At 52.5% G+C, this 27,617-nt stretch overlaps 9 protein-coding genes across 9 annotated transcripts; 4 read left to right on the forward strand and 5 right to left on the reverse strand.

Annotated features, from left to right (window-relative positions):
• Positions 1-3,705: 3,705 nt before the first annotated feature.
• On the forward strand, positions 3,706-5,292 carry CPAR01_13645 (SAM domain-containing protein; the record flags this gene model as incomplete). The annotated part of the gene is made up of 3 exons (XM_060497897.1): positions 3,706-3,976; positions 4,047-4,208; positions 4,265-5,292. The coding sequence occupies 3 exons, from the start codon at positions 3,706-3,708 to the stop codon at positions 5,290-5,292; spliced, it is 1,461 nt and encodes a 486-aa protein (XP_060343365.1).
• Positions 5,293-5,503: 211 nt separating this feature from the next.
• On the forward strand, positions 5,504-5,773 carry CPAR01_13646 (uncharacterized protein; the record flags this gene model as incomplete). Its single annotated transcript, XM_060497898.1, has 1 exon — positions 5,504-5,773. A coding segment is annotated over one exon (270 nt), but the record flags the coding sequence as incomplete, so codon positions are not given.
• A 4,362-nt stretch (positions 5,774-10,135) lies between these two features.
• On the forward strand, positions 10,136-11,009 carry CPAR01_13647 (uncharacterized protein; the record flags this gene model as incomplete). Its single annotated transcript, XM_060497899.1, has 2 exons — positions 10,136-10,368; positions 10,475-11,009. The coding sequence occupies 2 exons, from the start codon at positions 10,136-10,138 to the stop codon at positions 11,007-11,009; spliced, it is 768 nt and encodes a 255-aa protein (XP_060343367.1).
• Positions 11,010-12,614: 1,605 nt separating this feature from the next.
• Positions 12,615-13,223, reverse strand: CPAR01_13648 (uncharacterized protein; the record flags this gene model as incomplete). The annotated part of the gene is made up of 2 exons (XM_060497900.1): positions 12,615-12,997; positions 13,136-13,223. The coding sequence occupies 2 exons, from the start codon at positions 13,221-13,223 to the stop codon at positions 12,615-12,617; spliced, it is 471 nt and encodes a 156-aa protein (XP_060343368.1).
• Positions 13,224-13,235: 12 nt separating this feature from the next.
• CPAR01_13649 (uncharacterized protein) lies at positions 13,236-13,922 on the reverse strand (the record flags this gene model as incomplete). The annotated part of the gene is made up of 2 exons (XM_060497901.1): positions 13,236-13,552; positions 13,823-13,922. The coding sequence occupies 2 exons, from the start codon at positions 13,920-13,922 to the stop codon at positions 13,236-13,238; spliced, it is 417 nt and encodes a 138-aa protein (XP_060343369.1).
• An 887-nt stretch (positions 13,923-14,809) lies between these two features.
• Positions 14,810-16,339, reverse strand: CPAR01_13650 (uncharacterized protein; the record flags this gene model as incomplete). Its single annotated transcript, XM_060497902.1, has 1 exon — positions 14,810-16,339. One exon carries the CDS (start codon positions 16,337-16,339, stop codon positions 14,810-14,812), a length of 1,530 nt encoding a protein of 509 aa, XP_060343370.1.
• Positions 16,340-17,385: 1,046 nt separating this feature from the next.
• On the reverse strand, positions 17,386-18,219 carry CPAR01_13651 (uncharacterized protein; the record flags this gene model as incomplete). Its single annotated transcript, XM_060497903.1, has 1 exon — positions 17,386-18,219. One exon carries the CDS (start codon positions 18,217-18,219, stop codon positions 17,386-17,388), a length of 834 nt encoding a protein of 277 aa, XP_060343371.1.
• A 3,582-nt stretch (positions 18,220-21,801) lies between these two features.
• CPAR01_13652 (uncharacterized protein) lies at positions 21,802-24,075 on the reverse strand (the record flags this gene model as incomplete). The annotated part of the gene is made up of 3 exons (XM_060497904.1): positions 21,802-22,865; positions 22,916-23,243; positions 23,296-24,075. The coding sequence occupies 3 exons, from the start codon at positions 24,073-24,075 to the stop codon at positions 21,802-21,804; spliced, it is 2,172 nt and encodes a 723-aa protein (XP_060343372.1).
• Positions 24,076-24,804: 729 nt separating this feature from the next.
• CPAR01_13653 (uncharacterized protein) lies at positions 24,805-25,507 on the forward strand (the record flags this gene model as incomplete). The annotated part of the gene is made up of 3 exons (XM_060497905.1): positions 24,805-24,824; positions 24,923-25,259; positions 25,310-25,507. The coding sequence occupies 3 exons, from the start codon at positions 24,805-24,807 to the stop codon at positions 25,505-25,507; spliced, it is 555 nt and encodes a 184-aa protein (XP_060343373.1).
• Positions 25,508-27,617: the final 2,110 nt, after the last annotated feature.

Raw genomic sequence — 27,617 nt, forward strand, 5'->3', positions numbered from 1 at the left:
AGGCTACCCGTACCCATCGTCATGAGTCAAATGGAGCAGCTGGGGAAGTGTGGGAACTGGTTGCAAGGCGTTGAACGCGTAGACTGTGGGCGATGGAGGCCTAGACTGACGGAACCCCATCCAGTATGCACAATGGAAACGTAAGGTATTCGTAGAGCGCCATTTGTTCCGTTTGGACAGTAAGGAAGCCGGTACCCGGACGCTCTTGATGTCACTTGTCCAGTCAATTCGGGCTCATTGGACACGGCAAGCTGAGTGCTGTATTCGTACAGTAGAAGGTAGAGTTGTGACTAGGGCGATAGCATAGGCGGCTTGCTAAGTTCAGCGTCCAGTCGGGCAATTTTCTTTGCCAATTGGATTTGGGGGTAGCCGAACGTAGAGCTATGGATGGAGCAGCTAAGGAGAATACTGGGTCGATTAAGCAACGTTTTACAAGGTGAGGTCGTGTAGATGAGGTAGCTGGCGTGTTTCTGGAAGAGAGTTTGCATATTGACGCTTGCCGGTATCAACCCTGAAGAGGCGGTTTGGGCGAATGAAAGGTGCGGGGGGTTGGACGGTCGGGACACTCTGCCGTGAAGCAGGTTTAGGTCGGGAACCCCTTCCCACGATGTGTGGCACGCGGTTGGCCGAGGTTCCTGGGATGTTTGAGGTTAGCAGAGATGTTAAGGTCAGGCAAGCCAGGACGGCGGTTCGTCACTCGTGTGTCTCGACGGAGGGGAAGGTGATCCAGGTCATTCCATACAGACTGGAAGACAAGAGCGGGCAGTGGTTGGGATTGAGCAATGTGGTTGGTGGAGGACTTGACGGTGCTTGGACGGTAAAGCAAACAAGAAACGGCAAAAGCATCTGATAATGACTTCACCGCATGGCTCTCGCTGCGGGTTCCTGACTCCCCCTCCTCGTGCTCAGTGCTCGGCCCTGGTGTTTGTGTTTGTCTGTCGAGGTTAAAGTCAAAGTAAGGAGGTACTCACCCCGTTGCCGTCGGGTATTCGTACGGGATACTTGAGCTACCTCAAGGTAAGGTACCTCAAGATTGAGATAGGATGTAGGTACATAGCCGCGTCGCTTACCCTGGCGAGAAATCAGATTGTATTTGACATGAAGGTCGTCATTTCAAAGGGGAAAGGCGAGATAAGGCAAGATACTACGGGGTATCGAATGGTCGTATTTCTTCCTTGCTGCTATGAGAGTCTGGGAGACCAGCCTGAGAGGTGACTTCCCTCTCTGATATCTCTCATATTCCGGAAGTTACGGTGGCAGGGCATCACGGCGTTTTGGAGGGGTGGACGGTGGACCTTGGACTGAACGGGAAACGGGAAACGGGAGAGTCGAGGAGGATAATCCACTTATCACTTAGCGATTGGTAACGGCTGGGCTGCTCGGTCCCAATTACCGACAGAGAGGGGCAGCGTGCCAATGTTGCACCGGTTAGCAGATATCGGGACCGTTTTTCATTTTGCATGCCGTCAAAAATTGGAAAAATCTCTTGTTTACCTGGGGTTGTTTTCCCCCTTTGTCAAGTTATTCCGTTGTTTACTTTGATTAACCTGGTCATCGTTGGGTGGCACAAGTTCATGGGGGAGATGAGGAACGCAGATGGCGCGGCTTCTGGAACATGCCACTGATGTTTGATGCAGCGGGAGGGAAAAACTCGTCAGCCTCTTTTGGGCACTACTAGGTACCATGCACACAATATGCAGTGTGCGGAGACTGTTTCTGAGAGAGAAGCAAGGAACTGGTGGAAGCTGGGAGAGGCATGTGCTGTTGGTAAGGTAGGTTGAGCTTCAGCTTCAGCTTCATAGCCGGGGCTTGCATATTAATTGCTATGGGCGACTGTGTGTGGTATATGTCAGGCAAGCCAGGGCATGCTTTGTTGAAGGTGTCAGGGATTCAGATGCCAACGTTGAAGCAAAGGCTGATACTTGGATGTAAGAAAGAATCAATCGTACCTAATCACCTAAGAAACTTGGCGGGGAGGCGGGCAGACGGCAAAGAGTCATCTTCAAGCAATAGAAGCAATTGGATGTTGTGGATGTCGTGGATGGCGCAGGGATGACCCCCTTGGGCGCTAACAGACTCTTGTGGCCGCGGCAATGGGCCGAACAAGGCGGCACGGCGCATATGGAGTATCTCAGTACTCCGTATGATGATGGCGGCGGTGGTGGTGGTGGTGGTGGTGTTGATGCATCATCATCTCGCAACCAGCCGGGAGACCATTTTTGACGTCGGCATCTGCATGTCACTACCGCCCACTGGCCCTGGTGACCCGTGAGTGTGCCAGGTCACTTGCGCCCATCATTTTGTCGCTTTGCATATGCAATGTCAAGGGGGAAAAAGAAACGAAAACACCATCTGCCATCGGTGCCATGGGCCGTGGATCCAACCATGGATGTATGTCTCTTACCTTGCTCTTTCTCTAGGCCTAAATTGTACCAATCGTACATTGCTTCAACTAGGTCGCCTAGACTGAGACGTACGGCTTTAGGTACCAAGCAGATTACAATCCGAAAAGAGGAAGCTGCTTGCTTTTCATGGGTTTCCTGCCCGCCTTCTTGTCTCCTTGTCCTGGCCACGCTTCTCTGTCCGGGACATACTATGTAAGTACCATTACAGGCAAGGCCCAGTATCTTTGCCATGTACTGTGTAAGGTGCTAAGGTAAGGGCCGGGCTGGCACAGGCAACAGGGCGCACCTCTCACTGGATGGCGGGCAGAAGTACTGCTGGGGGCTGTCCTGGATCGCGCCCACACCTGCGGCTCCACTACCGTAAGGTAAGGTACCCAACTGGGACGTGGACCAGGCCACTGAACGCCGCACGGGGAAACGACCCAGCATTTTCTCGAGGCACCTTCCATTACCAACGGCGGACGCAGCCTTCCAAAGGTACCTTACCATGGAAGGCACCAGGCTTAGGAGCACATCACAAGAACTACTTTTGCTCCAGCGGATTCCCGCACCAAATCCCTTGTACTCCTCATGTTTGGTCCTTAGGTACCTTGCCTACCTAGGTAATCCCCCCTCCCCCTCAAGCAGTGGAACACGCACCCGCTGCCCTCACTGCCCTGCCGTTACCTACCTTACCTAACTGCAGTCTTCTGCTGTTGGCTCTTCGGCCTGCCAGACGCTTTCCTCCACCTTTTCGCCTGAGCCCGAACCCGAACGACGATCCCATCTTGGAACCGACTCGTCCCTCTTACTCCTGCAGTCTACGACCTTAGCCTGCCCAAGTAGCGTGTCTCCCCATTGAGCCTCTTTCGCTGTTGCGCATCTCAACTCCCACCTTCTCTCTCCTTTGACATCGCCATCCTCACCTCAACTCGTCGGACAGAAACGCCGACCTGCTGCCACAGGAACCGATGCTCACGATCCCGACCCTGTCAGCCCAGTCTTGTGTGCTGCTTCTGCTTCCACACTTCCAATCTCTTCTGCAACGGGCCCCCGCAGCCGCCGCCACGACCTCCTCACGCTGAGGGCACCGCCGGCGCTTCTTGACACCAAGACCCCGATTCGCCTTCCAGCCTGCCCTCTCCTATTCTCGATTCGACTCGACTTGCCGCGCCTTGCTTTCTCTCTCTCTGATTGCCGCCTGCCGTTCCGACTTTTACTATCGTCGCCTCGCCACGCCTCTCCAACGTGCTATCGCACCTCTACCTCCACCCTTTCTCCTCTCCTCTGTCACTGAGCCGCCGATCAAACGCTGCCAGTCATGAACTTCGATTCGGGCACTGCTTACGCAGAGTCGGATGCCGACGATGAATACGAGCGCAGTCTGGGGCCCAACTCGCCTGTCGCCGACGATGAAGGCTCGCCAATCGACTCCGAACTCCCCTCTTCCAACGAGCATACGCCCACGACCTACGGTCACCGTAGCAGCGCCGACCGCCTGCCCGAGACCATCATTTCCGAGTGGACCGCCGACGAGTGCGCCGATTTCATCAGCACAATCGGTTTGGCGCAATATGCCGACAGCTTTGTTGGTGCGTATCCCCATTGGTCTTCTTGTTGTTCTATGCATTGTGACACCTGACTGATTGCGTCTTCAACTAGAAAACGAGATTGTCGGCGAAGCCTTGGTTGCCCTACAACACGATGACCTGAAGTCTATGGGTATTGCCAGTGTTGGCCATCGCCTCACTATCCTGAAGAGCGTTTATGATGTAAAGAAGGCCCAGGACATACCAATAGAGAGCGACCATTATGTGCCGTTATGTAGGTGACGCCGCATTTCTTTTGCAGAGACTATCCACTGACATGTGCTCTCCCAGCTGCCGATGCGGAGGCCCAGTACGCGACAGCAACCCTCAAGGATATTAAGCACTTGGTTGAGCAGCTCCGTCTACGAGACGAGAGAATGAGCATGGTAGAGAAGGACCTGCGTCGACTCTCCGAAGACTTCAGACGGCTGAGGGAGGATATGCTGCCTGCGTTGCGCTTGGCAAAGGATTCATCACAACCACTGCCCAACGTCTCCAACAACAGCAACCAGGGCTATGGCTACGAGACCGTATCGCCACCCGCTCCAACACCCTCTTCCACTCAGTCGATGAGCCTGCAACGGCAGTACTCTACCAAGAGAATCATGCTAGGAACGACGCCAAAGAACAACTCGCCGTCACACCTGCAAACAACGCACGAAAGGTCGATGGAGCAAACGCTGGATCCCTCAAATGCTGCGGAACGAGCCGTGTTATCTTCATCGCATCTGGCAGCTATGAATGGCTCAGCTACGGCTACATCTCCCGGCTATCCTTCCCCGAACATGCCCTCGCCGACCTCCCCTCCGACACTTGGCGGCGCGACCTTGGGCTCTCGATCCTATCGCTCCGACCGCTCCGAAGCCCCGACGCCTTCTACACGATCCACCTTTGCCGAAAACGACCATAGTTACAAAGGCCGGGAACAGCAAACGGCGCCGAAACGCGGACCAACCCCAGCCCCCGATACACCAAGCACGAGTAACGCATCTGTCGAGATCTTCAAGTCATTCCGAGTCAGTATGGACGATCCGTGCTACAAGGTGCTGCCCGCCGCCCTCAAAAAATACCAAATCAATGCACCCTGGGATCAGTACGCCCTGTATATTGTCTACGGCGATCAGGAGCGGTGCTTGGGGCTGGAGGAGAAACCTCTGATCCTATTCAAGCAGCTGGATAAGGAGGGCAAGAAACCAATGTTCATGTTACGAAAAACGAACAACGCACAAGTCGATGCGTCGTCAGAACAACCAGGGAGTGCCGGGCTGGGAGCCAGAGGCGCGACAACGGGCTATGATCCGCCTGGTGGTATCATTTAGGGGGTGATACCACTACTGATCATACTCGAAGCTTATCCTTCCTCAATTTGACTTCTTTCCCGTCCGATTATTTGAGTGGACACCAGCCGCGTGTAGGATGCGGGGCTGGGAGCTCGACAGGACCAGAGCATACCGGAGTTGGGGTTCACCTGCATAGCGCTGCGCGGAAGAGAGACGACTGACTGCTTTGGAATACTGTCGCGGAAACATTGTGTGGGTTCGATTGGGCGGGGGTTTTCTCCACGGTGTTTCGTCTCGCAACTGTTCCTGGGCTGTCCAAACTCGAAACGTGGATCTGAGCAAATATTGTTTTTTTTTTGTGTACGAGCTCTCAAGCCTTGACCGGACGAGACATCGGGCCATCAAATGCCGTCATGGAGCACTTTTTTTGTTTTCTTCTCGAAGCTATCTGGAGTCTTGTGCTCTTGAAGATCTAGGGTCTATCCAACTGGGGCTTACGCTGGGTGTAAGCGGGGAGTAGAGCAAGGCGCTTGTTCGTCATGTTGTATTAGGACAGGGTGTGGTCTGATGAGACTTGGAGCGAACGTGTAACCAACACCTCAGGGAGTGGGTGGCAGGATATTTCTTGGGTTTGGGAGGGTGGCATCTGCTCTGTGCGACGCGAGAGGTCGCGGAAGCTATCAAAAAAAAGGAGCTCTTTTTATTCTTGACATCAATTTATTCACCACTTGATTCAGATCATATTGTTGCACGTGGCCACCGTGATTCTCTCTTCTTTGTTTGCCCCCCCAGCGCAGAAACCGTTCAGTGGCCACTGTCTGTCTACCCGGGCCTTGGACTTAGTAGGTAAGGCAGTGTGTGTTGACCTGATACACTGATGAGGACCGCACGATGAAAAGGTCTTTGCATGTTTTGCTGGGCGTCGTCCTTTTTGCCAAGAGAAGTGACGCACATGGACGATCTCATCAAGGATCAAAGCTACGGAGTAGGGTATGTTGCTAGTATACGAGTATTACACGCACTCGCGCGGCCGCGCCCTTCTAGAAGCACGGAGGATCCATCTCGCCTACCCCTCAGGTCCAGGATTTGTGAGGATGGGACGATTTCCGCGGTTTCCAAGGTCAGCCGAAGTCTGGTTCGGTGCCACGCTGTGTCGTAACTTCTGAATGAGAGGGAGTGATCTTTTGAAGGAATTGAGGTGGGACGGATGACGAGGCTGGATGCCGGATGAAGATGGATACGCAGTAGATGTGGGTGAGGCTGTTCGTGGGCGTTTTTTTTCTTTCTTTTTTTCCTTGGAGAATGGGAAGGGGATGGAGTGTTCGTACTCCGTACTGTAGAAAGCTCACTTCCACCCCGTTCGTTGGTTCGTTCCTCCCTGAGCTGGCGATGCAAGCTGGTTCACCGACCCTGGTTTTTTCCCTTGTGGTGGGACGGACGGGCGAGGTTTGGGGGTTGGATGGGAGAACCGGGATGTTGTGTATGTGGGTGGTATTCGGGTGAGGCGGAGGGCCGGGTTCTAGATGTCTCAGTCTGGTGGGGGGGAGAGAGAAGTTCGTGTGGATGAAATGGAAGGGTAGGATGAGCAAGAACACACTGAAAATCAATTCGATAGAGGGCAGAATGGTACGGAGTGATGAGCAGGTTTCCATTCATTTGGACCCTGGAGCTTTCTCGGACAATGCACCCGTAATGGCGTAGAAGAGGGGGAAGAAAGGGACCCTGTTTCCAATTCCTTATATTGCCCATTTTGGGACGACGGGATGTTGGGGGCGGTTTCGGCGAGGAGGTTCCGGTGTGACGCCGGGACGGAGCGAGGGTCGGTTGACGTTCTCCCCCCCGGCGGCGATTTATTCGTTTATACTGATGTCAACGACGGCTAGCCCTTGCGCAAGTCAGCCCCGAAGCTCAAGGGGGAAGAAGGGGGGTTGGAACGGTTTGTTTACCCTGGGATGTATAGGTGACATGTGTGTGTGGTGTGGCTTGTTTGCGGGCAATGGTGCGGGAGGAGACCTTACCATCTTATCTGGATACGAGGTTTTGGAGGGTGAAGAGGTTACAGGTGAGTCGAAGGGTGAAGGGGGTACGGTATCGTATACGTGAACAATAGACAAGCTTGCCCTAGTTTGACCTACCAGCTTTTCCCTCTCTATCCCTATCTCTCGTGACAAAAAGGTGGCTTTGGGCAGAGAATGAACCGGATTGACGGTAGTCCGAGGAAAGTCCACATGGCGTCTGAATACTTTGACATTTTTTTTTCTTCCTTGCTTGAGAACCAAGCTTGACCAGATGGTGGGTTGGCTAGGCCGGGGGGTCTTACTGTGGCCGGCACGGTCGTCACAACGAGCCGCAGGTCCGTATGTAGGTCGGTACGGTGCCGTCCGCTCAGGCTGGGCTGTCGCGGATAGACGGGGCGTTGATTCTCATCATGGTAAGCGGACACGTTTTTTTTTTCTTTTTTTTTTTTTCTAAGAAGCTTGGTTCAAGCTACCTCATAGTTCCGACCACGACGATTTTTTGGGTTCGGCTTCCGGGTGACTATCTCTCGCGCACAAAGACTTTTTTCTTTTTGGACGCCGATATTTTTCTCTGGTCAACTCCTCACCCCACATGTTCGATTGATCTTCGCTTTTTGACGGGCGTTTGGTGTTTTGAAATGTGATTTTCTTGGTAGAATCGGGTCTGGGGAATGAGACGTCAAGTCGCAGGTTAAGTGGTTTCTGGGATGGGCAGGTACTTCTTTCTCGCCGAAACTTGCTACCAAGGTGGAAAGTTTATGCTTTTGCTGCTCGCGAGTAAGGTGAGGTAAGTTGAGACTGAGATGTCCATATCAGCTCGCGAATCTGCCAAAAACTCGAATGATGAGCTGAATCGCGCGCATGAAGTTGGTTGAGAAGTGGTCGTTATAAGTCTATAAGATCAGCATGAGATGTGCGTCCCCGATGTGACTCGTCTGATGAAGCTGGGTTTACGGATGGGATGGTTTAGTTGCCGACGTACTGGCTCACAGTCTTGGAGGGCCTGGTTTTGAACATTGATGAGTCGTTCAGCTTGGTATATGTTGTTTCCTGTGTCTATATGTCGGATAGGTGCCGTCTCATAACTGGGAGACCGGCGGGCGCCTTGCGATGTAGGGATCGCCGACAGGGCCGAATCTTCATATCGAAGTCTGCGTGAGAGATTTCTCTCACCTGTCACCCATGAAAATTTCTGTCCGGCTCGCCGTTAAAGTATGCCTCCATTCCAAACTCCATGTCACCCAGCGAAACACCCCCTTGCATTTCCATCACCGACTTTCCTGTTTGGGCGAGTTCGTCCACTCCATATATGGCCGGCTAGGTCCCCACCTACGTCGTCGAAACTCCACGGTTTTTCTCGGATTCTTCGACGCCATTAGGGCTCCTCTTCCGCGAGAGAGGTCCACAGCAATATAAATCCATTCACCGATCGACGATTCCATCAACAGATACAAAATGCCCGAATGGCTCAGTGGTAAAGCGTCTCACTAGTACCTTGTTCTTCCTCCAGATTTCGCGATCCAGGGTTGATATGTGAACGCGATGAGAAGATCGGCGGTTCGATTCCGCCTTTGGGCAATCTGTTCTTCTTTTGCTATGTCTGTATCTTTTGCTTCATAGTAGTTGTCGTACGTTGCTGGATGGGAGGTATAAATATACATGTAGACACCTTTCAGCTCAAGTTGGACGATTGTGGTTGCGTCCCTTGTTCGGGATAACCCGTAATACCAGCTACATGCACTCTGATAGGAACTGGAAGCATCCAAGCTATCCGTCGTAATCCTTGCCATCACTGTCTTGGTCTGTTCACTAGCGCGAAGAGAAAGTGTGCTCGTCCTGTTTTGCGAGAGGCATTGCAATTCGACCAACTCACTAGCATCCGGGACCAGTGAGATCAGTTCCACCATGGGAGGCAGCTTCCTGCCCGTTAAGGCTCCTCTACTGCTATGAGAAGTCTGCAATCTGCAGCAATTTTTTGGCCACAGACTACGCGCAAAAAGGGAAGCTTCATTCTTCATGTGGTAACCGGGAAGATTACGAGAAGGAAAGAGTACTTGCACTGACATCAGCTTACCTGGACGAATGCTCGAGGGGTGAGTTCCGCATTAACAATTGACACGCGAAGAGAAAGACCAAAGCACTATTCAGATTAGCGGTGCATGAGGTACTGGTGCTGAAGGAGGCATGCACGATCCACATGATCAAGAGGCCGTCACTGAGAAAGAAAGAGTACCTCACTCAAACTACGAAGGAGCTGAGTTGAAGAAGGTGGCAGCACACGTATTGCATTTTGGAAGGAGGATCCATCGAGGTGATTCTCCTCCCTTCCTTTTTGGTACTTACCTGAAGTTAACCAGCGTCGAGAGTTGCCACTTGCTCCCTCTCAACTTGACCCTGATGCTGCCTCTCACCTTCGCCCACACCAGTTGTCCGCCTTTTGTTTCTACAAAACAACACCACCAGTCTCCGTCTCTATCTCTTTTAGTTGTGCAACTCGATCTACTCAGGTCCGTGGCGTCTCCCGTCGATCGAGTCGTTCGAAGCATTGTACGCGAGATACTTGTCCCGAACCTATCTCGACGAACACCGACCGAACCTCCAAATATTGACCCCTCTTGAATGCAAGAGGACCTACTATGACACATTGCCTGTTCTTGACGAACTTGCATTGACATTTTGTAAGCTCTCCTTCTATTTCGTTCCCTTGGAATTTCCCTGGAATTTCCTCTCAATCCATGCTGACCATTTGAACATTAGATGTCTCGCTGCCATATCGACTGGCCTTCTCACAAGTCACAATCAGGCAGAGTCACATCGAAGGATAGAATCTTCACACAATAAACCGAAGCGAAGCCTTACCTACCATGAGCCAGCAAGATCAGGTCACCCCGCTTGGTCGGCCAGGCGGCCTACAATATTCCTTCGGAACCAGTGGCGCTGGTCATTCGCTCACATGGTGCCCTCCGGCCTTCTCTGGATCCCAAAATCAGCTGAACCATGCAGACTTTCCCCTTGAGAAGCGTCGAAGACTCAATGAGGTCCAGGTCAACGTTGAAGCGCATGGAGTCGCCAGGATCCGTCTGGGCGAGGACATGACGTTCGACTTCACATCAAAGCAAAGAGAAGCAAAGAGAAGCAAAGAAGCAGCTTTCGGATGTCGAAGCTGAACGAGATCATCTTTTACGGCGGCTTGATGAGACTAGAAAGGACCACGAGAAGATTCTTTCGAAAGTCAAATCTGAGAGAGACGCGTCTATACGTGGTCACCGTGAAGCCACGACGACTTACGACAGGATTACTTCTGCCCTGAGAGTTGAGGTGAATGGACTTCAGCAAGAGCTAAAAGATACCAAAAAAGATCTTGAAAATGCCAAACAGGAACTGGAGAATGCGGAGATAGAACTCGAACGGTCGTCCAACGCTTCCTTTGACTTGAGTACCGAATTGTCTCCTTTGATGAGGACCATCAAATATCTAAGGGGCGGCCATAAGGAGCAGCTCAGCACTCTCGAAAAGGATCTTGAGGACTCTGAAGACAATTGTCAGGCTGCCTCGGACTCATTGAAGATGCGCGAGAGGGAACTGAAGGCTTGTCACGACCTTAATGCTCAGACAATCAAAGAATTTCGAGGATCCAACATGAAGTGCATCAGTGAGAATGTTGCTCTGCAGATCAAGGTATCACGGCTTCAGGATGCCTTGAAGAAGCAGGGACAACCCGAAGTCATCGAACTATAGCGATATTAACTCGAACTTGGAATCGAACAGAGCAAAATGAAGGCCTCCAGAGGGTTTGTGCTTGTTAGACAAAATACATTTATACTTCTCGGGGCTCGTGGTTCACAGATGGATGGACCGAGGTCAGGATCGGGCACAGATACGCATCGTATTTTCAAATACTATAATGAGGAGAGCCTTGTCCATATCTCGGCGCGACTTCATCTTCTAAGAGACGAAGGAACTGTAGGAGAATTTCGTGGAGAAGTAGTTATCATGCTAGAGAATCTTCATCATCAAGCAAAGGCGGAGTTGGTGAGTAAACACTGTGGGGCGATGGCATGCAGCTGTGTGTGAAGCTGCTTGCACCGGCAAGGTCACGATGGAGAAATATTTTGCTGAGCACCAACCTGTACTTTAGTTTACAGCATCAGTCTCACTCTTCTACCACATCAATCATTCGGAAAAACCCTTTCCTTGAGGCAAATGACATGCCTCAACTGCCTCACAGGATGACCCGACCTAGATCTTCCAAGCTACAGTGTTCCCATGGCATCTTCAAGGCAGCCTGGCATATGAGACCATGGGAAACGTTTGCGAGCTTGGCTGAAATAGCCTCAGAGAAGAGTCAATACTTCTCAGAGGCCGCCCATCGATCATGCGCGAGTCGAACGCACGGCAAGGTCTCTTGGACCCAACCGAGCCTTGAGACCAAGCCCCCCCCCCCCCCCAACTTGGTGTCTCGCCGGCATTGAAGATTATGTGACGGAATGCCTCGATGCAACAGACCTGATAGCCATCAGGATTACATAATGAGAGAGGGGAAAAAGGGGACACACTTTGCCGATACGATGGGGCAGATCACCCTCTCTCCGTTACCCTACTGAAGGACTCGCCTCTACCGCGGGGGATGCGAAGTGTTTCTGACTCCAAAGGGCGAGCGCTCTCAGACCTGGGAACCGCAATGATTCAACTGGTGAGCGGATGGGCCAAAGCAAACCCGTTCTGGAAGAGAATTCGGGATTAGAACAACCTAAGCTAAAGGCCCACGTTCCGCATTCGACTGTTGAAGACGGGGGAATCTCTTTTACCCAGGTTGCGTAGAGACGTGATGCTGCAATATGCGAACCAACTTTAGCTGATATAATTCAAACAAAGAGTAAGTACACATGGTAGCAAAACCCATTGAACAATCACGCGAAACATGCCAGGGAACGGAATGGGTATTAGAATTTGTCATGATTGCAAACGGCCATTCCTATCGCGGCCCTCATGAAAATCTTCCTATAGTACAAGCAAAACTTGGCAGGGAAAACCCCCATCCCGCCAAAGCCATCCATGACCGCAATGCATGCAAAGTTCCGTTGTCGTGGTGTGTGTGAGAGAGTTGTCTTGATATACAGTTTCCGAAGCGCAAAACGCAAAAATAAGATCTGCCCGAGGAGAAAGGGGGAAGAAGTAGGGGTTGGTTGGTGTGTGGTACAGTCGTTCAGCTTTTTTTGGTGCGCGTAGATCCGGATTTCTTTCGATAAGCTAGCCTCGGTTTTTCCTTTCCGGCTTCGCTTTTGCATTGTCTTTTCTTTGCCTTTCTTGATTCTGTGTTGTGTTCGAGAAAGTTTGGTGATTTTACAGAGCGGGCTTGGCCTCGGAGCGGTCGAGAGCGATGCCGACCTGCTCAGCCGTGCTGCCCTCCTTGCCCTCGCCGGCGGCCAAGAGCGCGTCGCCGCCCATCTCGCGCATGCGGTACTCGCGCTCCATGCCCTCGATCTGCTGGTCCTCAGCCCAGCAGGTGGCCAGGGGGACACCAATCATGAGGGCGGTGGCGCAGACGACCCAGACGGTGCGGGAGCCGTAGTACCACGTGTTCTGGACGGCGCTGACACCAAAGTCGACCTTGTTGCTGATCCAGCCGCGGGTGGTCGGGGGCACAATGTCCTTGAGGGCGTATAGGCGCTCGGCGAAGGACTCGTCGCGGGGGTTGTAGTCGCTGTCCTCAGAGATCTCGGAATCTTGGGTGGGTTTTGATCAGCTTGGAGGTTTCCTGTGACGGATGCGACAGAAGGGGAGGGGAGGGCTTTGCGATAGTAGTAATCATCGAACGCTCATCCACGTGCTTGATGCCTCAAAGGGTAACAAGTGATACATACCAGTGTCGGAGTAATCGGCGTCGTCGTCGATGGGGCCGGCCTGGCCGGACTGGAAGTGCTCGTCCTCAACCTCGGTAAGTTGAACCATTGTGGCTGTAGTTTAAGAGCGGCGCTCCTTTCTTTTCGGTTGTGTATCGGCTACGCGGTGCGCGTTCGCAATGATCTCGATGAGACGGTTGCGTAGGTAGCCCGAGGGCGTGTGAAGTCGAAGATTGAAGGCGACCGGGTAATCGACGTAGAATCCGAGCTTCTGGAGCTGTTGGAGGTTCGCGAGCAGTTGATGGCCGAAACGGAATGCTATTTTCCAGCCAAAGACGAAGAGATGACGCTGGAGCTTGCAGGCGAATTCGTTGGCGAGGAAGTGACCTTGGTCGTCGAAAAGGGAGGAGGAGAAGTCGTTGTTGGGATGGAGTCGAACTTGGTGTTAAGCTAGGGGATGTTCAGCAACAGCTGGGCCAGAGATAGCAGTTGCTGGACCCATCATGAGAATTTTTGGTGGCTAGCGTGATTGGTCCTGGCCCGAGCGTTGGAAGCTCGGAAAAGGGTTCTGCCGAAGAATGACGTTGGCTTTTGAAGGGTGACGGAGTGCACAGACCACACAGCTGCCGCATCACCCCTTCCCTTCCATTTCTGTCTGCCATCATGGCTCTCGCCATGTGACTTCTTCAGGAACGAATACGTGCAAACGTGATAGGAGAGGAATATAGTAGCCGTTCGAGTAGATGAAATTGTAAACTCTCTTGAATCTTGGATCATCGTAAGAAGACTGGGAAGTAGGAAGGCCCATTATGCCCCAGAAACATCCCCAGCACCCTGACCATGAACAGTCGCGAACGGCCACGTTCGTACACGTTCAGTCATGTTTGAAGGCTTTCTTTGTACCCGAATAAGGAGGCGGCATATTAATGATGTATAAGAATTGACCATCTAATTGCAACCTTCATAGCCGTCTGTCTGGAATGGGACGCAAGCAGGCAAGCTGATTGACGTTCCACTACATTGGAAACCCTTTCTCTTATTAGCACCCTTTTCAGGAAAGTAAAAGGTGTAGGTACACAAAGAGAGAACGAGATGATGAATCAGACTTCTTTCAAGGAACATGTGCACGCATTCCTCTTTCTCTCAAGTTGAAGAAATGGCCATGCAGGTGGGAAGCCAAAGAATCTTGAATAGGTTGAGGACTAGAGGAGTTTCTATATGCGCTGCTTGATGCTCTGAGGGACTCGGTAATGGTCTTATAGGCAGCGATGTCCGGAATTTCAAGGTATAGATACATAATGATTTCATGGAGAAGCCGCGAACCCTTCCCGTCAATCTCCACAGCCTCAAAGATGATCATCTTCGCAGCTTTAGAACAATAGAGTACATCTCACTAGCTACCCATACGACACACGATTTTCAAAAAGAAAGTTGAAATGCTTTGATCATAAAATTCGTGATTCTATATGCCCAAACACTGATACATGGTATATCCGTCCAGAGAAATCCCCTCCTGACGCCGACAAATGTGAAAAGACATGCCATGCTAGCTCTGTAGGCCACCGGTACATGGCGGATGCTAACGAATGCTCGAATAATCCCTCCAAACGCCAAAAGAAGATGCCACCGACATCGGCAGAGTGAAGAAGGGGAGTTGATACCCCTCCGCACATCCTGTGAGACTACAGTACTCCTTCAGAAATGCACACTCCTCTTCTTAGCGACCTTTCGCTTCTTCTCCTCTTCCTCAGACCGGTCCCGATGGAAGAAGTTGCTGACGCTGGCAGCCGGGTTCGCGTAAGGTCCCTGAAGCAGTCCCGACATGAGGTTCGGAAGCTTCCCACGGCCGGCCTGCTGCGACTGCGACTGCGACGGTTGCTGCTGTTGCGGCTGAGACGACGCACCACCACTCATCGTCGGCGGCGGTTGCGCAAACCGCACCTGCGGACGATACGCGCTGGTCCCCGGGGGCCCGTTATACGGTCCCGCGCTGTTGGGCCGCGGTGGCTGCGCCGGCGCCACGTGCCACGAGCCCGGCGTGGTTCCGGGCGGCGGCTGATGGCGCGGTGGTAAATTCGGGTTCGACTGACTAGGCGGGACGCCATAGAGTCTGCGAAGTCGCTCCGTCTCGGCCTCGATCTCGGCCTCTTTGCGTCGGCGATCGGCTTCCTCCTTATCGAGCATCTTCTTTATGCGCTTCGCTTCCTCAGCGTCCCGTCGCTCGCGCTCGCGCGCCTGCCGCTCTTCCTGTGCTACCATGGCCTGTAGACGCTTGGTCTCGTTGTCAATCTCCCACTGTTGGCGAGCATTGGGCCTGGGAGGACCATTGTTCATGGATTGTGCAGGGGGCGAGGCAGGCTTGTTGCCGATGGCGCCGGACATGGCAGCCGCGGGCGGTGCCGGCGCCATGGACACCGGAGGTGGCTTGGAGTTCTTGCGCCGACCGGTCGTGGGGGGCGGCGTCGCCGTCAGGTTGAAGACGTTCTGTCTGGGGTTCAGGAACAGGTCGCGGAGAACCTCGGCGCCGAGTAGCAGGACAATGTCCAGTCCCTTGCGGTCTTCCACGTCCACACGCTGCAGGTTGGGCTCGTAGATGGTTACGGCGCTCTCGTGCTTTGTGTCCTTGAACATGGCGACCGTGATATCAGGCTCTTTGCTCTTCTTGCCAGCGACGCTCTTGCCCACCATGTAGCACGTCATATCCTTGCTTAATCTGCCGTCTCGTTTCCAGCGGAACACGACCTTGGGGACGGTATCGCTAATAGGTGGATCATCAGAGGATCGATCGAGCAGGCTGGCACTCGGCGCGCGGAAGCTCTGCTCGGGCATCTCAAACTCCCAGCTGTCGGACTTGCCCCAGCTTCCGGATTTCATCTTGATGACGACCTGCGAGTCCGGATTGTATAGCTGGAGCGTGACTTGGTCGGGCAAGATGGGTTGTGGCGGGGCCGGGGTGCCATTTTGGACGCGGACCTCGGCGGCTGAGAGTGTCGGCTGCGTCCATTCCGGCTCGACGAGGACCTCGGCGTAAATGATTTGCTGGGAAGCGATGTCGGTGAGAGCAGCGGCGTACTTGTTGCGGGCGACCGGGTTGGCGGGGTCGGCACGCTTGAGAACGTAATTTGGCACCGGGTCGGAGCCTTGGTGAGTAAAGTAGAGAATGGTGTTCTGAGGGTTATCGGAGGAGGGGCGGAAGTGGAAAGTGGGTAGGTTTTCGTCGAGCATGTTGGGCGGCGTTCGACGGCTGTATTAGCGATCGACGTGCTCGCTCGAAGAAAGAAGTTGAGGTGAGTTTATTGAAGGTCTTGGTGTTGAGGTAGTGAAGTGACGTTTCCTGCGCCGCTTGAAGGTGTTTCGGAGGAGGGGGAGGGGGACACAGCGTTCATAAGAAGGGTCAGGCTGGCAAGGCATGTGTGCTGGGCCTCAAGGGTGTGCGTGGTCAAGTGGGCTGAGTCTTGAATCCGTCCATTACCCATCCGCCTTGGCTTTTTTTTTATTTTGCATGTTCTGGAACCCAAAGACAAGGGATAGGTCACTGCTCCATAATATACCCAGTCCTGTACGCAGACGTTCGAATCTATCCGCGGACTCTAAGGTATGCGGTATAGAGCCCCACTACGTAGGTAAGCAAAAGACCCAAAAGTATACTGTTATAGAAGGGAGATGAAGTGACAATAGAAGCTATCGTAAGCTTGATCAGATGAGGTACAGCAAAGGCAAAATGATTAGAAGCCAAGTATGTACAGGAACAGGGCACCCCGCTGTGCGAAAAGGTTGAAGCCTGGTTTGGCAAAAGTGACCGGTTCGTGTCGTGAAGAATGGAAGCGTGGGGTGGGAAAGAAGCTGTGGTACCGCACCGAACTTGCAGCAGGAGGGACTTGGGAGAAAGATGGAAGCGTGGCACATGCGCCACCCACTTAGAAGTCCCATTAGCCGAATGTACAAGCCACCTAGAGGCGTGCTACCGTGGCGTTAAGGGTACCCAGATCACCCGCCGCTTTAAGGACAGTGCTTCCGCGGGGGATCGGGGTGAGCATACCTAGATAGTTAGTCGATACGAATATTCAAGTATATGTTTTTAATCTTCATTAACATAAAAGTCAATTGTTAATAAATATTATTTGTTATTCAATAAAAATGTGTAATTTTATTTTAATATCATAAAATTATTACTCAAAAATAAGTACAAAAAAGAACTCAATATAGAGAATTTGTTTAACAAGTAAAGGCTTTTAGTTTAATCTAAGCATAGTCAAGTACATAATGTTGCTTTACTGAATGTGGAAACCACGTTGCATGATGACCTCGCGCATTTTCTCGCGGCCATCGAGATTGCCGGACTCAAAGTATCGTGAAGTGAATTCGGTCCACGTTCTTCGTCCTGACTTGCCCTCTGACTCATAAAAAGTACCCAAAGCCTTATTGTACGACTCCAAACGCTCCTGCTCATCCTCATCATTCCAAACCTCGTGGTGCAAAACGGCATCCAGCCCGAGGCGAGGCTTGATAGAGGCGTGCTCAGTAGGATCCGGGTGGCCGACGGCCATGCCAAACAACGCAACCGTGCGATGCGGAAGCCTGAGCAAATCACAGATTTCGGCACAGCTATTTCTGACAGCGCCAACGTAGCAGATTCCTAAATTGAGAGATTCCGCCGCGATGCTGATGTTTTGCGCTACGAGGGCGCAATCGATTGTCGGCATGATGAACATATCCAGCTTCTCTAAACCGGCGTCCTTCGTCCCGGCTTTTTCGCAGACTTTGCTGATACGATGCAAGTCGGCGACGAAGACTAAGAACAGAGGTGCTTGGCGGATGAAGTCTTGATTGCCGGCCAGCGTAGCTAACTTGCTCTTACGCTCCGAGTCTTGAACGGCCACGACGCCCCAGGTCTGAAGGAGGGAAGATGTAGAAGCGCTAGAGCCAACAGCGATTAGACTTTCGAGCGTACCCGGAGCGAGAGGGGTCGGGAGGAATTTGCGATGTGATTTGCGACGCAGTACAAGCTCGATTGTCGGGTTCAGGGGCCCGTCAAGCCCGAAAGATTTGCCATCTTGGTACCGGGCCTCAAGCAGCGAGGAGAATTTAGTTTGGGCAGAAGACATTGTTTCGTCCGGAATGCAGCCAAAGTTGTCTTCCTTGGTCAGGCGAAGTTAACCATAGAGCACGTTCCGTTGTGGCATGGATATGGCAACGGTCTTTTATAGCAATGCTACCAGACTCGACATGAGAGCCATTTAGGTAGATTTCCTGATGATTGAAAGCTGCTGACAAATTTTATTTAGGACTGAATGCATTGTTGTAGTCTATTCAACCATGAGCTGTATTATAGCCAATGAACGGTAATTGCGAGGTGTGGGTATAAGTCAATGATACTCAGGCCAGCCGAACCCGCTTCAGCAACCGCTCCTCACGCTCCGCCATGTGTCGCAGAATTTTATCTGCAGAGTGCTCCAAGATACTGGAAGTCAGACTCATAACTTAGATGACTATGCTGATTTCGTCCCTCGCGTAGCGACTAGGAACTGATCGCCACAAGGACCATTGCCTCCTCCTCAGATCTGCGTCTGAATGAAGCGTCTGATATCATTGTTGAATGTATTTGCTGTTGGCGGCCCAGCTTGAAGAGCAAAAGCCGTAAGACCCCGAACTACGGCGAACGTCGCTCTGAGCTTATGCGGATTCTTGATTGGGCTAGCGTTGGCACCTATGGCACGCGCCTTGACATCCACTGCTTGCCATGCTAAAGAAGGCACTAGAGACATAGACACCTGTCGAAGGTCGTATGACAATTTACAAGAATAGGATTCTAGAGAGGGCTGAATTGGTAATGGGGAGGCAATTGATGGATCCGAGCACGTCATAGGTAATGAAGTGGACGAAATGTCGGACGGAGATGCTCGTGAAGTTACAAATCATTCTACTACTTCTGTGAGCGAAAAGCCAAGAATGTCTCGTGCGAACTTGATGATTGACGAAAACGAGGACTCGTGTTATCTTCTCCTAAAAGGTGAACGACTTACGTGAAAATTGCTATAAAAAAAAAAAAAAAAAAAAAGTAAAGGTAACTGCGACAAAGTCGGTGGAGATCTAATCATTGAACGTGGCAACAGATCCGCGAATCTAGTCTTGTCTTAAGAAGTTTGAAAACCTAACCCAGTTCATCCAACTCCCTTTCACTTGAATTTGGCCTCCTTATCGGCCACACTGTGCTATTTGGGCGCCGTTGCAGCAGGAATCTGACCAGTTCAACTTGACTCTCTTCGATTTCTTGCGTAGGGGTATGCTGGATTGAATATCTTACCAAGAATGATATGTTACTCGCAACCTGGGAAGTAGCATAGCGGATACGATGCAGTCGTCGATCAAGGCCAAGGTAATAGTCAGGTAGGAGCTGGGTATCCTTAGCCACTGCGACTAGCGCCAGTCGAGAGAGCGGCATTAAGATTCTCAAGCTAGTTCTGTACAGCGTAGATAAGTCGCAAGTCGACTTAAAGGTTGAGAACACGGCAATACATCGTCGACATGTATATCGCCACGGGTGTATCCACTGTACTAGCGAGGGGGAGTCTAGCGACAAGGCCGTTAATTTCACTCAATCTTCTTAATACAAGAAGTCTAAGTATAATACCCGAGACCCATCCAATAGTAACTTTAGTAAATTTTTACTTTAAATAATTTTATTTAAAAATAATCTTAGTAATTTCTTTAATAGTATTTATCTTGAAATTTTAAATGAAGTTAAAAAAAACAATTTAAATAAGTTTTTACCCTCAAGTTTACTAAATTTAAACTATGCTTAAAAAGTTCTTTTTTAATTATTTTATATAAAAACAATTGAGCTACTTTTTTTTTAAAAAAAAAGATAAAGATTTATAAAGTAGCTAGAAAAAAAATAGATAGCGGGAATTAAATTTACTTAAACGAAATAGTAGTCTAACGCATTGCATGGTGGCAGATGCAGGTCAAAGCAGCGGGGAAAAAATGTACTCCGTACTCTTCCCCCAGTAACGTAGGTACCTCGAAAGCTGCCCCGCTAGCTGCCCCGCTAGCCCCTCTGGTTGGTCATAAGCCTCGGGTTCAGTCCCCACATCACTCCCGCTCCGCCACACCACATTATTTCCCGGTCTCTAAAACGCCCCAGGACGTTGACAAGAAAGTGTGCAAAGCCAGCCCGCCGATTCGTCAGCTCGCCAGGAGACAGGTACGTAGCGTGCGGCTGTGCAGGTGCTTTCCGTTCCGAGGGATGGTGTAACGGCTTTCTTTACCATTGGAAACCGTGCCGTTTCCCTTCCGAAAACGCGCGGCCAATGGTGGGAACCTGTCAAAAAGGTTCTCTCCAAGAGGTTCTTATTTGGGCAACTTTTGCAGTGCAAGCTTGAGTTACCTACTAGTGATTCGCCTGCTCGCTTATTTGATCGACAGGGCTCTACTCTTCTCCAATTTTCCTTGCGGCTAAAGCACCGCCAGGCCTCGCTTACATGGTGTAAGGAATGCAAGAGTCGGGCTGCGCTCCAAAGTGCTTCGTCAGCGTTTCCTTTCTGCTCGCCGCCGATTCCGAGCGTCTAAGTCTCGTGAAGTGTGTCTTGGCGTTTCACAGAACTGCGATTCGTATTAAACATTTGGAGGATGGATTCTTTTTCAGATTTATGCTCGATTCTCGACAAGACGAGAAGCGAGAGTTACTACTTGTGAATCGAGAAATGTCTTGGAGGGGGCTGGCCTACCTGCACGAGGTTAGGAACGCAGCCACACACGATGGCGAAAAGGCCTCATCATCACCATGCCGGCCACCTCTTGGCTTTTTCCTTCCCCAGTAACTCACACATTCACTGTAACGCTGTGGGAAACCCCCCAAGCCACTAGAGAGATCTCTTCCCCATCGACTTACCAAGTACGCGACCGTGTTATACGCAGGGATATATCAAAGTCGCGCACTTATCCTCCACCAAAAGGCTTGCGGCTAGGTTCGGCGAACGCGTTCACCCGCCTATGCAACGGGGACGGGGTGCCTGACGATCTCAAAGTCTGGCGAAAAGAGTGTCTCCGCCCCATCCAAACCCTTTCCCAGAGAATCGACCTATTGACGTCCTCACTTCTATGGGTGCTCCTCACGTATCTAAAAACAGATCAACAATATTAACAAGTCGTATGCATTGTTTTACTTTTGGATTACATCCTACCTCCCACTACCTACCACTCACTATACTACAACATACACCATCATCACCTTCCACATGTCTTGGCACTCCGGCCTCAACACTCCCCCAACAGCCACCCACATCTCTCCTTCAAAACATATCTGTACAATGGGGAAAAGAAAGAACACGCGCTATGTGAAAGATGTCTAACTCCGCAGAGCCACCCAAGCGCCAGGCTTGAAGAAGGAAGCATTTTGCAGAAGTCGTATGGGTACATATTGTTGTGTTTGTGTGTGTGAAAAAGTATTGTTTGTACAAAGCGATCGCCTCTCGGCTCCCGTCTCTTTCTCGCTCTCTCTCTTTGTGTCAAAGCGTGTGTATGTGATATGACCTTTGGTATTACAACCCGCTCCCAGCCTCCCACTGCCCTTCCTCCCTTCCACCTCGTTCGAATCCTGTTAATCCGCGCCATGCTTGGGTATGAAAACAAAGAAAAGTTGCCTCTTGTGTGTGTTGTGTCCGGGTCACGTCTGTTGGGCGAAGCTACTACGCATTCGGCCCCAAATCCGGCCGCCGGGGGACCTCCCCGTCCGGCATCATCATGGTAAACTGGGGTTCAGGCGGCATGCCGTTTCGGCCTGTCCCGGCCGGTAGACCCGGCACGGGCGGGATGTCTTCGTCCGTCTCCGGCCTGGCTTGTGCTCTTTTGACGCGGCCGGTCTGTTGGTTGACCCAGCTGTCGACCGTCCTGAACCTCGCTGGAAGGTCCTCGCTGGCCTCTGTGTATACTGTTTCACGGTTCGTCTTGCTCATCCATGAGAAGCGACCGACGCCGTTCTGACTGGCTCTCAGTGACTGTGACACTGGGGGAGGCGGCTGGAGCACCATGCCAGGCATTCCGGGTACAATAATGTCACCATCACCGAAGCCAGAAGAGATGGACGAAAGCTCGCTGGCCCGATTGACTTGACGCCTAGCCGGGTCATAGGCATCCGAGGGCTGGCGGGCGAGCTCAGACTGGTTGAAGTACGCACCGGCGCCCACGCCTGACCTTAATGTCAGGTTGGGATCTGTCGGGCTGCCGTACTGTCCGATAATGTGAGTAAGGGACCCACTAGGCGCGTGGCTGATGTATGTCCCGGTTTGGCTGTCATACGTGCCGACTTGGCTCGTGTAAGCGCTCTGTTGATTGCTGAACGGGTTTTGTTGACTGTTGTATGTGCCTTGCCCACTGACATTGTTCATCCTCATGGGGATGGTGCCTGTAGGACTCTGGTGAATGGGGCTGGCGTGATTATCAGCTGGCGACATTGTGTAGTTGGCAGGATATGTGCCGTTGGTAACGTAGGGAGCGGGTTTGCCGTCGGGGCCATAGAACCCCGTGTCCAGGCGTAGTGTTCCTCGCTGTCCCTTCTCGTACTGAGGTGGTTCGCTTCGTCGTCCATCGAGGTTTTCCCATCCGCTAGATCCCTTGAAGAAGGGAATCTTTGAGCCAATGCCACCTGGCCTGTCGCCTTGGTAGCCAGACTCCCTTTCCCTTCTCATACGCCCCGCCCTCTTCATTGTCCTCCACACAATCCACACAAGGAATGACGCGAAGATGAATGATCCTGCATCATGTCAGTTTCTGTGAGGGTATATTCCAGTCTCTGATGCTTACCTATTGAGCCAACAGCAATGAGGGCATGCTCTGTCTCGGGGTTCATTCTTGGCGGTCTGCCATCATCCTTGCTGGAACCACCACTGGCCAAGCCTGGCAACGCTGAAATGGTCTCGGCTGGAAGTACCGCTGAGGCGAGAGTGGCTGTGATGGTAGGCGTTGAGTGCTTCTCTCCATCGATACCCTTCCTCGGGGCTGAGGGATCAACCGATGGCAAAGGGGGCAGGGCAAGGGGCCCACTGGGCGCGATGACTGCAGGCGGGACTGTAGGAGTGGGAGTAATTACTGGAGGAGGCGGTGGTGACGGAGTGAACTTGGGCTTCTTGGGCTGTTCTATATCAGTCATGTTCAACGATACTTCCTGAACTAATATAACTCACCGAATCCGGTTGCTTCATGGTTGAGATGAGGGTGACGGTTCGAGGAGGCGCCGTAACAGTCATGGTAGCTGGCGGCGCTGCTGGGGGTTCGGGTTCAGGCGGAGGTGGTGGTGGTGGGTCAGGCTCAGCCGGAGCGAGAACTGGTGGTGGTGCGGGCTCTTCAGGTGGTGGTGGCGGCGGGGTGGGAGGACGCTCCGGTGCCTCGACGGGAATCTCGGGATGAGCGATGAAAGTCTCTTGAGGTTGTGCGTAAGTCTCTTGAGGTTGTTCAATATAGACTGGAACCTGTACAGCTGGGGGTTTCGATGTAGCAGCGGGTGTCGTTCTCACGGGGGTCGGTTGCACAGCCGGTGCGGCAACGACCGCCGGAGGAGGACGAATCGATGCGGGCGGCGGACGGAGGGTTGCCAAAGGCAACTTTCCTGATGCCACATTGTTGGACGGCCTCACAGCTTTTGGGGTGTCCGGGCTTGAAGGAGGCTGTTGTTGTTGTTGTTGGGGAGGAGGGTTCTTGAGCTGGTTTTTCCGCGCCTTATCGTCGCTGTCGCTGTCTGAGCGACGGTCTACTGCCGAATCCGCATACCTGCGTCCAGCATTGATGGCCCGTTTCCATACGCCTCCTGCGGCGTTTCTCACTTGGTTGGCGTACTCATCGTCAGACTCGGCATCGCGATCCCAAAGCAAAGGCGGTACGGCGATGTTGGCGGGTGGTGCACGTCTCTTGGAGGGCTTCTGGGCCCGTGGCACTGCGTGAGGAGCCATTCCCTCCTCTCCTGTCATCCTATCCTATCCTATCCGTTCCGGACCGATGATAGTCGCCAAGGTTTTCCTCTTGTCAATCACTTCCGACCATGGCCCTTGGTTGATACTATTCGAGATCGAGTTGTAACCGGCTGAATCGGTGTTGGAAGGATACTCGATCGGTTTGCGAAGAGCGGATGAGAGAAGGCAGAAGAATACAAACACACGAATGAATAGACGTCAGTGCCAGCAAATGGGTCTAAAGAAAAGAATTGAAATGAAAAATAAGGCCGGCCTTGGTATGGAAGAATGGAAAAAAGTGGTGAACACCAAACAACTGGCGGAGATGTCAGGCACTAGAGGGAGAAGAGGGAGAAGGGAGGGAAGAAGAGAAGCCAGCCGAGCGAGAGGCGACAGTATGTATCAGATTGGGTCGATCATCTATCCATCATTCGCGGGGAGACCCATGCTGCATGACAGATGCCCCCCCCGAGATGCTTCAGGGATAGATCCAGACACCCACGACACCCCATGCGGGCACCAGCACTGACTAGGACTGGCGCAGGAACTGGCACGCGAAAGCCGATGGGTGCGGCGCACTAGTGGGTGGTCCGTGGATCGAGCTGTCGTCGAGTATGTCAGCGGTCAGTCGCGCGGGTTTGACTTTTTTGTCATGCCAGTGCCACAGGGACAGACAAAACGACTTCAGACTCTTGTTAGGCTAGCACTACTAGGTGGTAGTAGAACGTCAGGCCGGCAGAATTGGTCATGGCCGCAGGTCCTATTGCGTACGTTGGCTGCGTATATTGGTGATGCCATCTTCTTCGTCCCTTTCTCTGAATATCCGAACGTCAAGCACAGGCGTTCTGCTTGGACTGACGTGCAGGGCCGAACACGATTGCGTCGCATCAGCAGCATCAGTGGCATCAGCAACAGGTTCCAGCCACCGCCGACTTTCCGAGTACAGACCACCTTGGACAAGTACCCGTACAGAGCAGAAGATTCGCATCGAGAGTCTGTCCAAAGACAGGTGCGGCAACCCGGCGAGGGCGAACGAGGGCGAACGAGGTCGAGGAAGGTCCACCCCTCTACTACTCGTAGGCTCCCAGCGTACGGCTACGCAGAACGGAGCATGGTCTGGTCTCTTCTTCCCGTATCCATTCCCCTGGCGTCTGGTCCGTACGAATGCCCCGTACTGTACACCAGACTCAGACACAGACCCGGTGGCCAGTCCAGTATCCATTCGTGTGCCTCTATACTACGTAGACAACAGGGACCCTGGCCGGCACAGGCACGCAAGGCATGGATGGTGGAAGGTGTCTGGAATGGACTGTTCGCCCATCGAGTCGATCCAGTGGGCAGAGAGAGCAGACGAGATGCGCCGAAGCTTGTTAGGTGTCAATCATTACCAGAGCAGGCCATTGATGCTCCGGCGGTAGGAGAAGTTGGGTCGGAGGGGGTTGAAGCCTGAAGGAGAACACGGACGCTCTTCCAGGGGACGGTAGGAGAAGTCTAGAGACGAGACTTGAGATGGGGGGAGAGGGACCAGCTTCTTCATCGGTACGTCTCGTCGTCTCTGCTTCATCCTCAAGAGCTGTGGGTAATAAACTGGCCGTCGGCGAACGAGAGTCGAGAGAAGTTGGTCAAGGTGTGGGCATCAAGGGGAGAGAAGAACAGGGATGACACACACCTACAGTAGTGTCTGCAGCATGACCGTGGTGAAGATCGTAGCCGGGGTCTAGTGAACGGCATCTAAGTTGGTAATGTACGATACGGAGCATGTACTGTGAGCCTGTGAGGTGCGTGTGAGGTGTTGTAGACGTGAGACAGCTGTAGAAAGGTCAACCAGTCCGCCGTCGAAGCTGTAGTTTCGAAGAGCCGAATTGGGACGGTACTGGAATGTCGAGTCGCTACCATCCCACGGCGAGACACATGCGGGGGATCTGTTAGCGCGAGACGTATCCTCCGGTCGGGACCCGGCATTTGAGGGGTCTATTGGGACCTTTGGGGGGGCCCTTGGGGAGCAATGGGGGGAGGACTCAAGGAGGAGGGGGACAAAGAGCGCGCTGAAGGTCTGCAAGTTCTACGAAAATCTGCGACGACACTTGCAGGGGACCATGCGTCTCAGCGTGGGAAAGAGCGGGTTTCAGGACAAGGGAGGGCCCGGTGCGGACCGGGAAAGCCTTCAGGGAGTCTTTCTCCCGAGTTTCCCCCCCTCCCTTTCCCCTTCCAGGCCCCCCCCCCCTTCTCTAGACTCTTCCCCTTCCCATCTTCCCCGTTTTTGATCCAAGGCTGGGCAAGACTACCTACCTTGGGTATGAGCTAGTCGAACCTTTCAGGCCTAGCCCCTCTCACTGGGTCACTCAATCAAGATGGTGGCTGGCACTGGCTCGCGGGAGAGTGCCCGACGCACTGATGTGTAACATCCAAACGGCGCTGAAGCGGGATGGATCATTTTCATTCAATGACGGATGCCAGAATTTGCTTAGCCCACCGCGCCGGCCGACGAATGACAGCCTCTGGAGCGGGAAATCCAAACCAAAGCCAACGGGCGACGGGCTTTGATTCTTCGAGCCCGGATTCCTCGCACTGCGCTGGTTGATCTATACGCCGCTGTTTTGGCGTCCTCCGGGCTCCGAGTCTAGAAGTACTGTACGACCATGCAATCTTGTATCCACATTCCACACACCAACGTCCCAGGAAAGCCCACTTACACTCGAGCTGACCAGGGCTCTCGGGGAGGATCACTGGTGAGGCCGGCCGGCGATGAGGATGTATAGGAAGAGACAGAGGCAGAGGCGGAACGGAGTACGGACAAACACCACCTTGTTGTTGTCGTTCCAGCATCATCATCATCAACACCCTTTCCTGGCCCAGGAAAGGAGTTCAGGAGCTCGAACTGAAAGTCTGAAATGGCCGTTGTTGCCGAATTTGCCGCCTTGCCGAAAGCTGGGTTCGACAGTTTGCATCATCGTCAAAAAGTCACGTTTGAAATACTTTACCTAATTCCCTCAACCCCTTCTTGAACCTATTCCCCTTCCCTCCCCTTTCAGAGAAGAGTGACGGAAGTCTACTGACCAAGAACCCTGTCCTCTGGAAAACCCTGAGACTCGGCCGTTGAACCGCGCGATCATCATCCGGAAGTGGCGTTCACCTCGCACAAGCTTCGCCTAGGATCATCGATGAGGCTCTACCTACCTACTTCGTGCCGTTGGTTCATGCTCTGCCTACCTGACCTAGCTGCATGGAAGAAAGGGACGCGAAAATGCCCCCAATAGTTAACTCTACTACTGCTATATCAGCTTGGGCCCCCCCCCTCCCCTTGTCGTTCCCTCACCTGCCAGATCTGGCTAACGGAAACGCATTTCTCTGGGCAAAACGCCCAGCGAACTAGTCTCGGCTTCTTTACCAATGAAAATCTGTAAGGGGGTGGAATAAACGAGAAAGCTATTGAACAAAAGCTAACTCTTCTCCAGGAACCAAAGAGCCTCATAAAACTATCCTATTGATAATTTCCCAACCCCGCTTCAATTTGTTGCTTTCAACATTCCTCCTCTCCTCTCCCCGTGAGGCTAATTCTC

This window comes from Colletotrichum paranaense (genome assembly GCF_030867605.1).
Source record: "Colletotrichum paranaense strain IMI 384185 chromosome Unknown Scaffold_13.1, whole genome shotgun sequence".
In the NCBI taxonomy this organism is placed as follows: domain Eukaryota; kingdom Fungi; phylum Ascomycota; class Sordariomycetes; order Glomerellales; family Glomerellaceae; genus Colletotrichum; species Colletotrichum paranaense.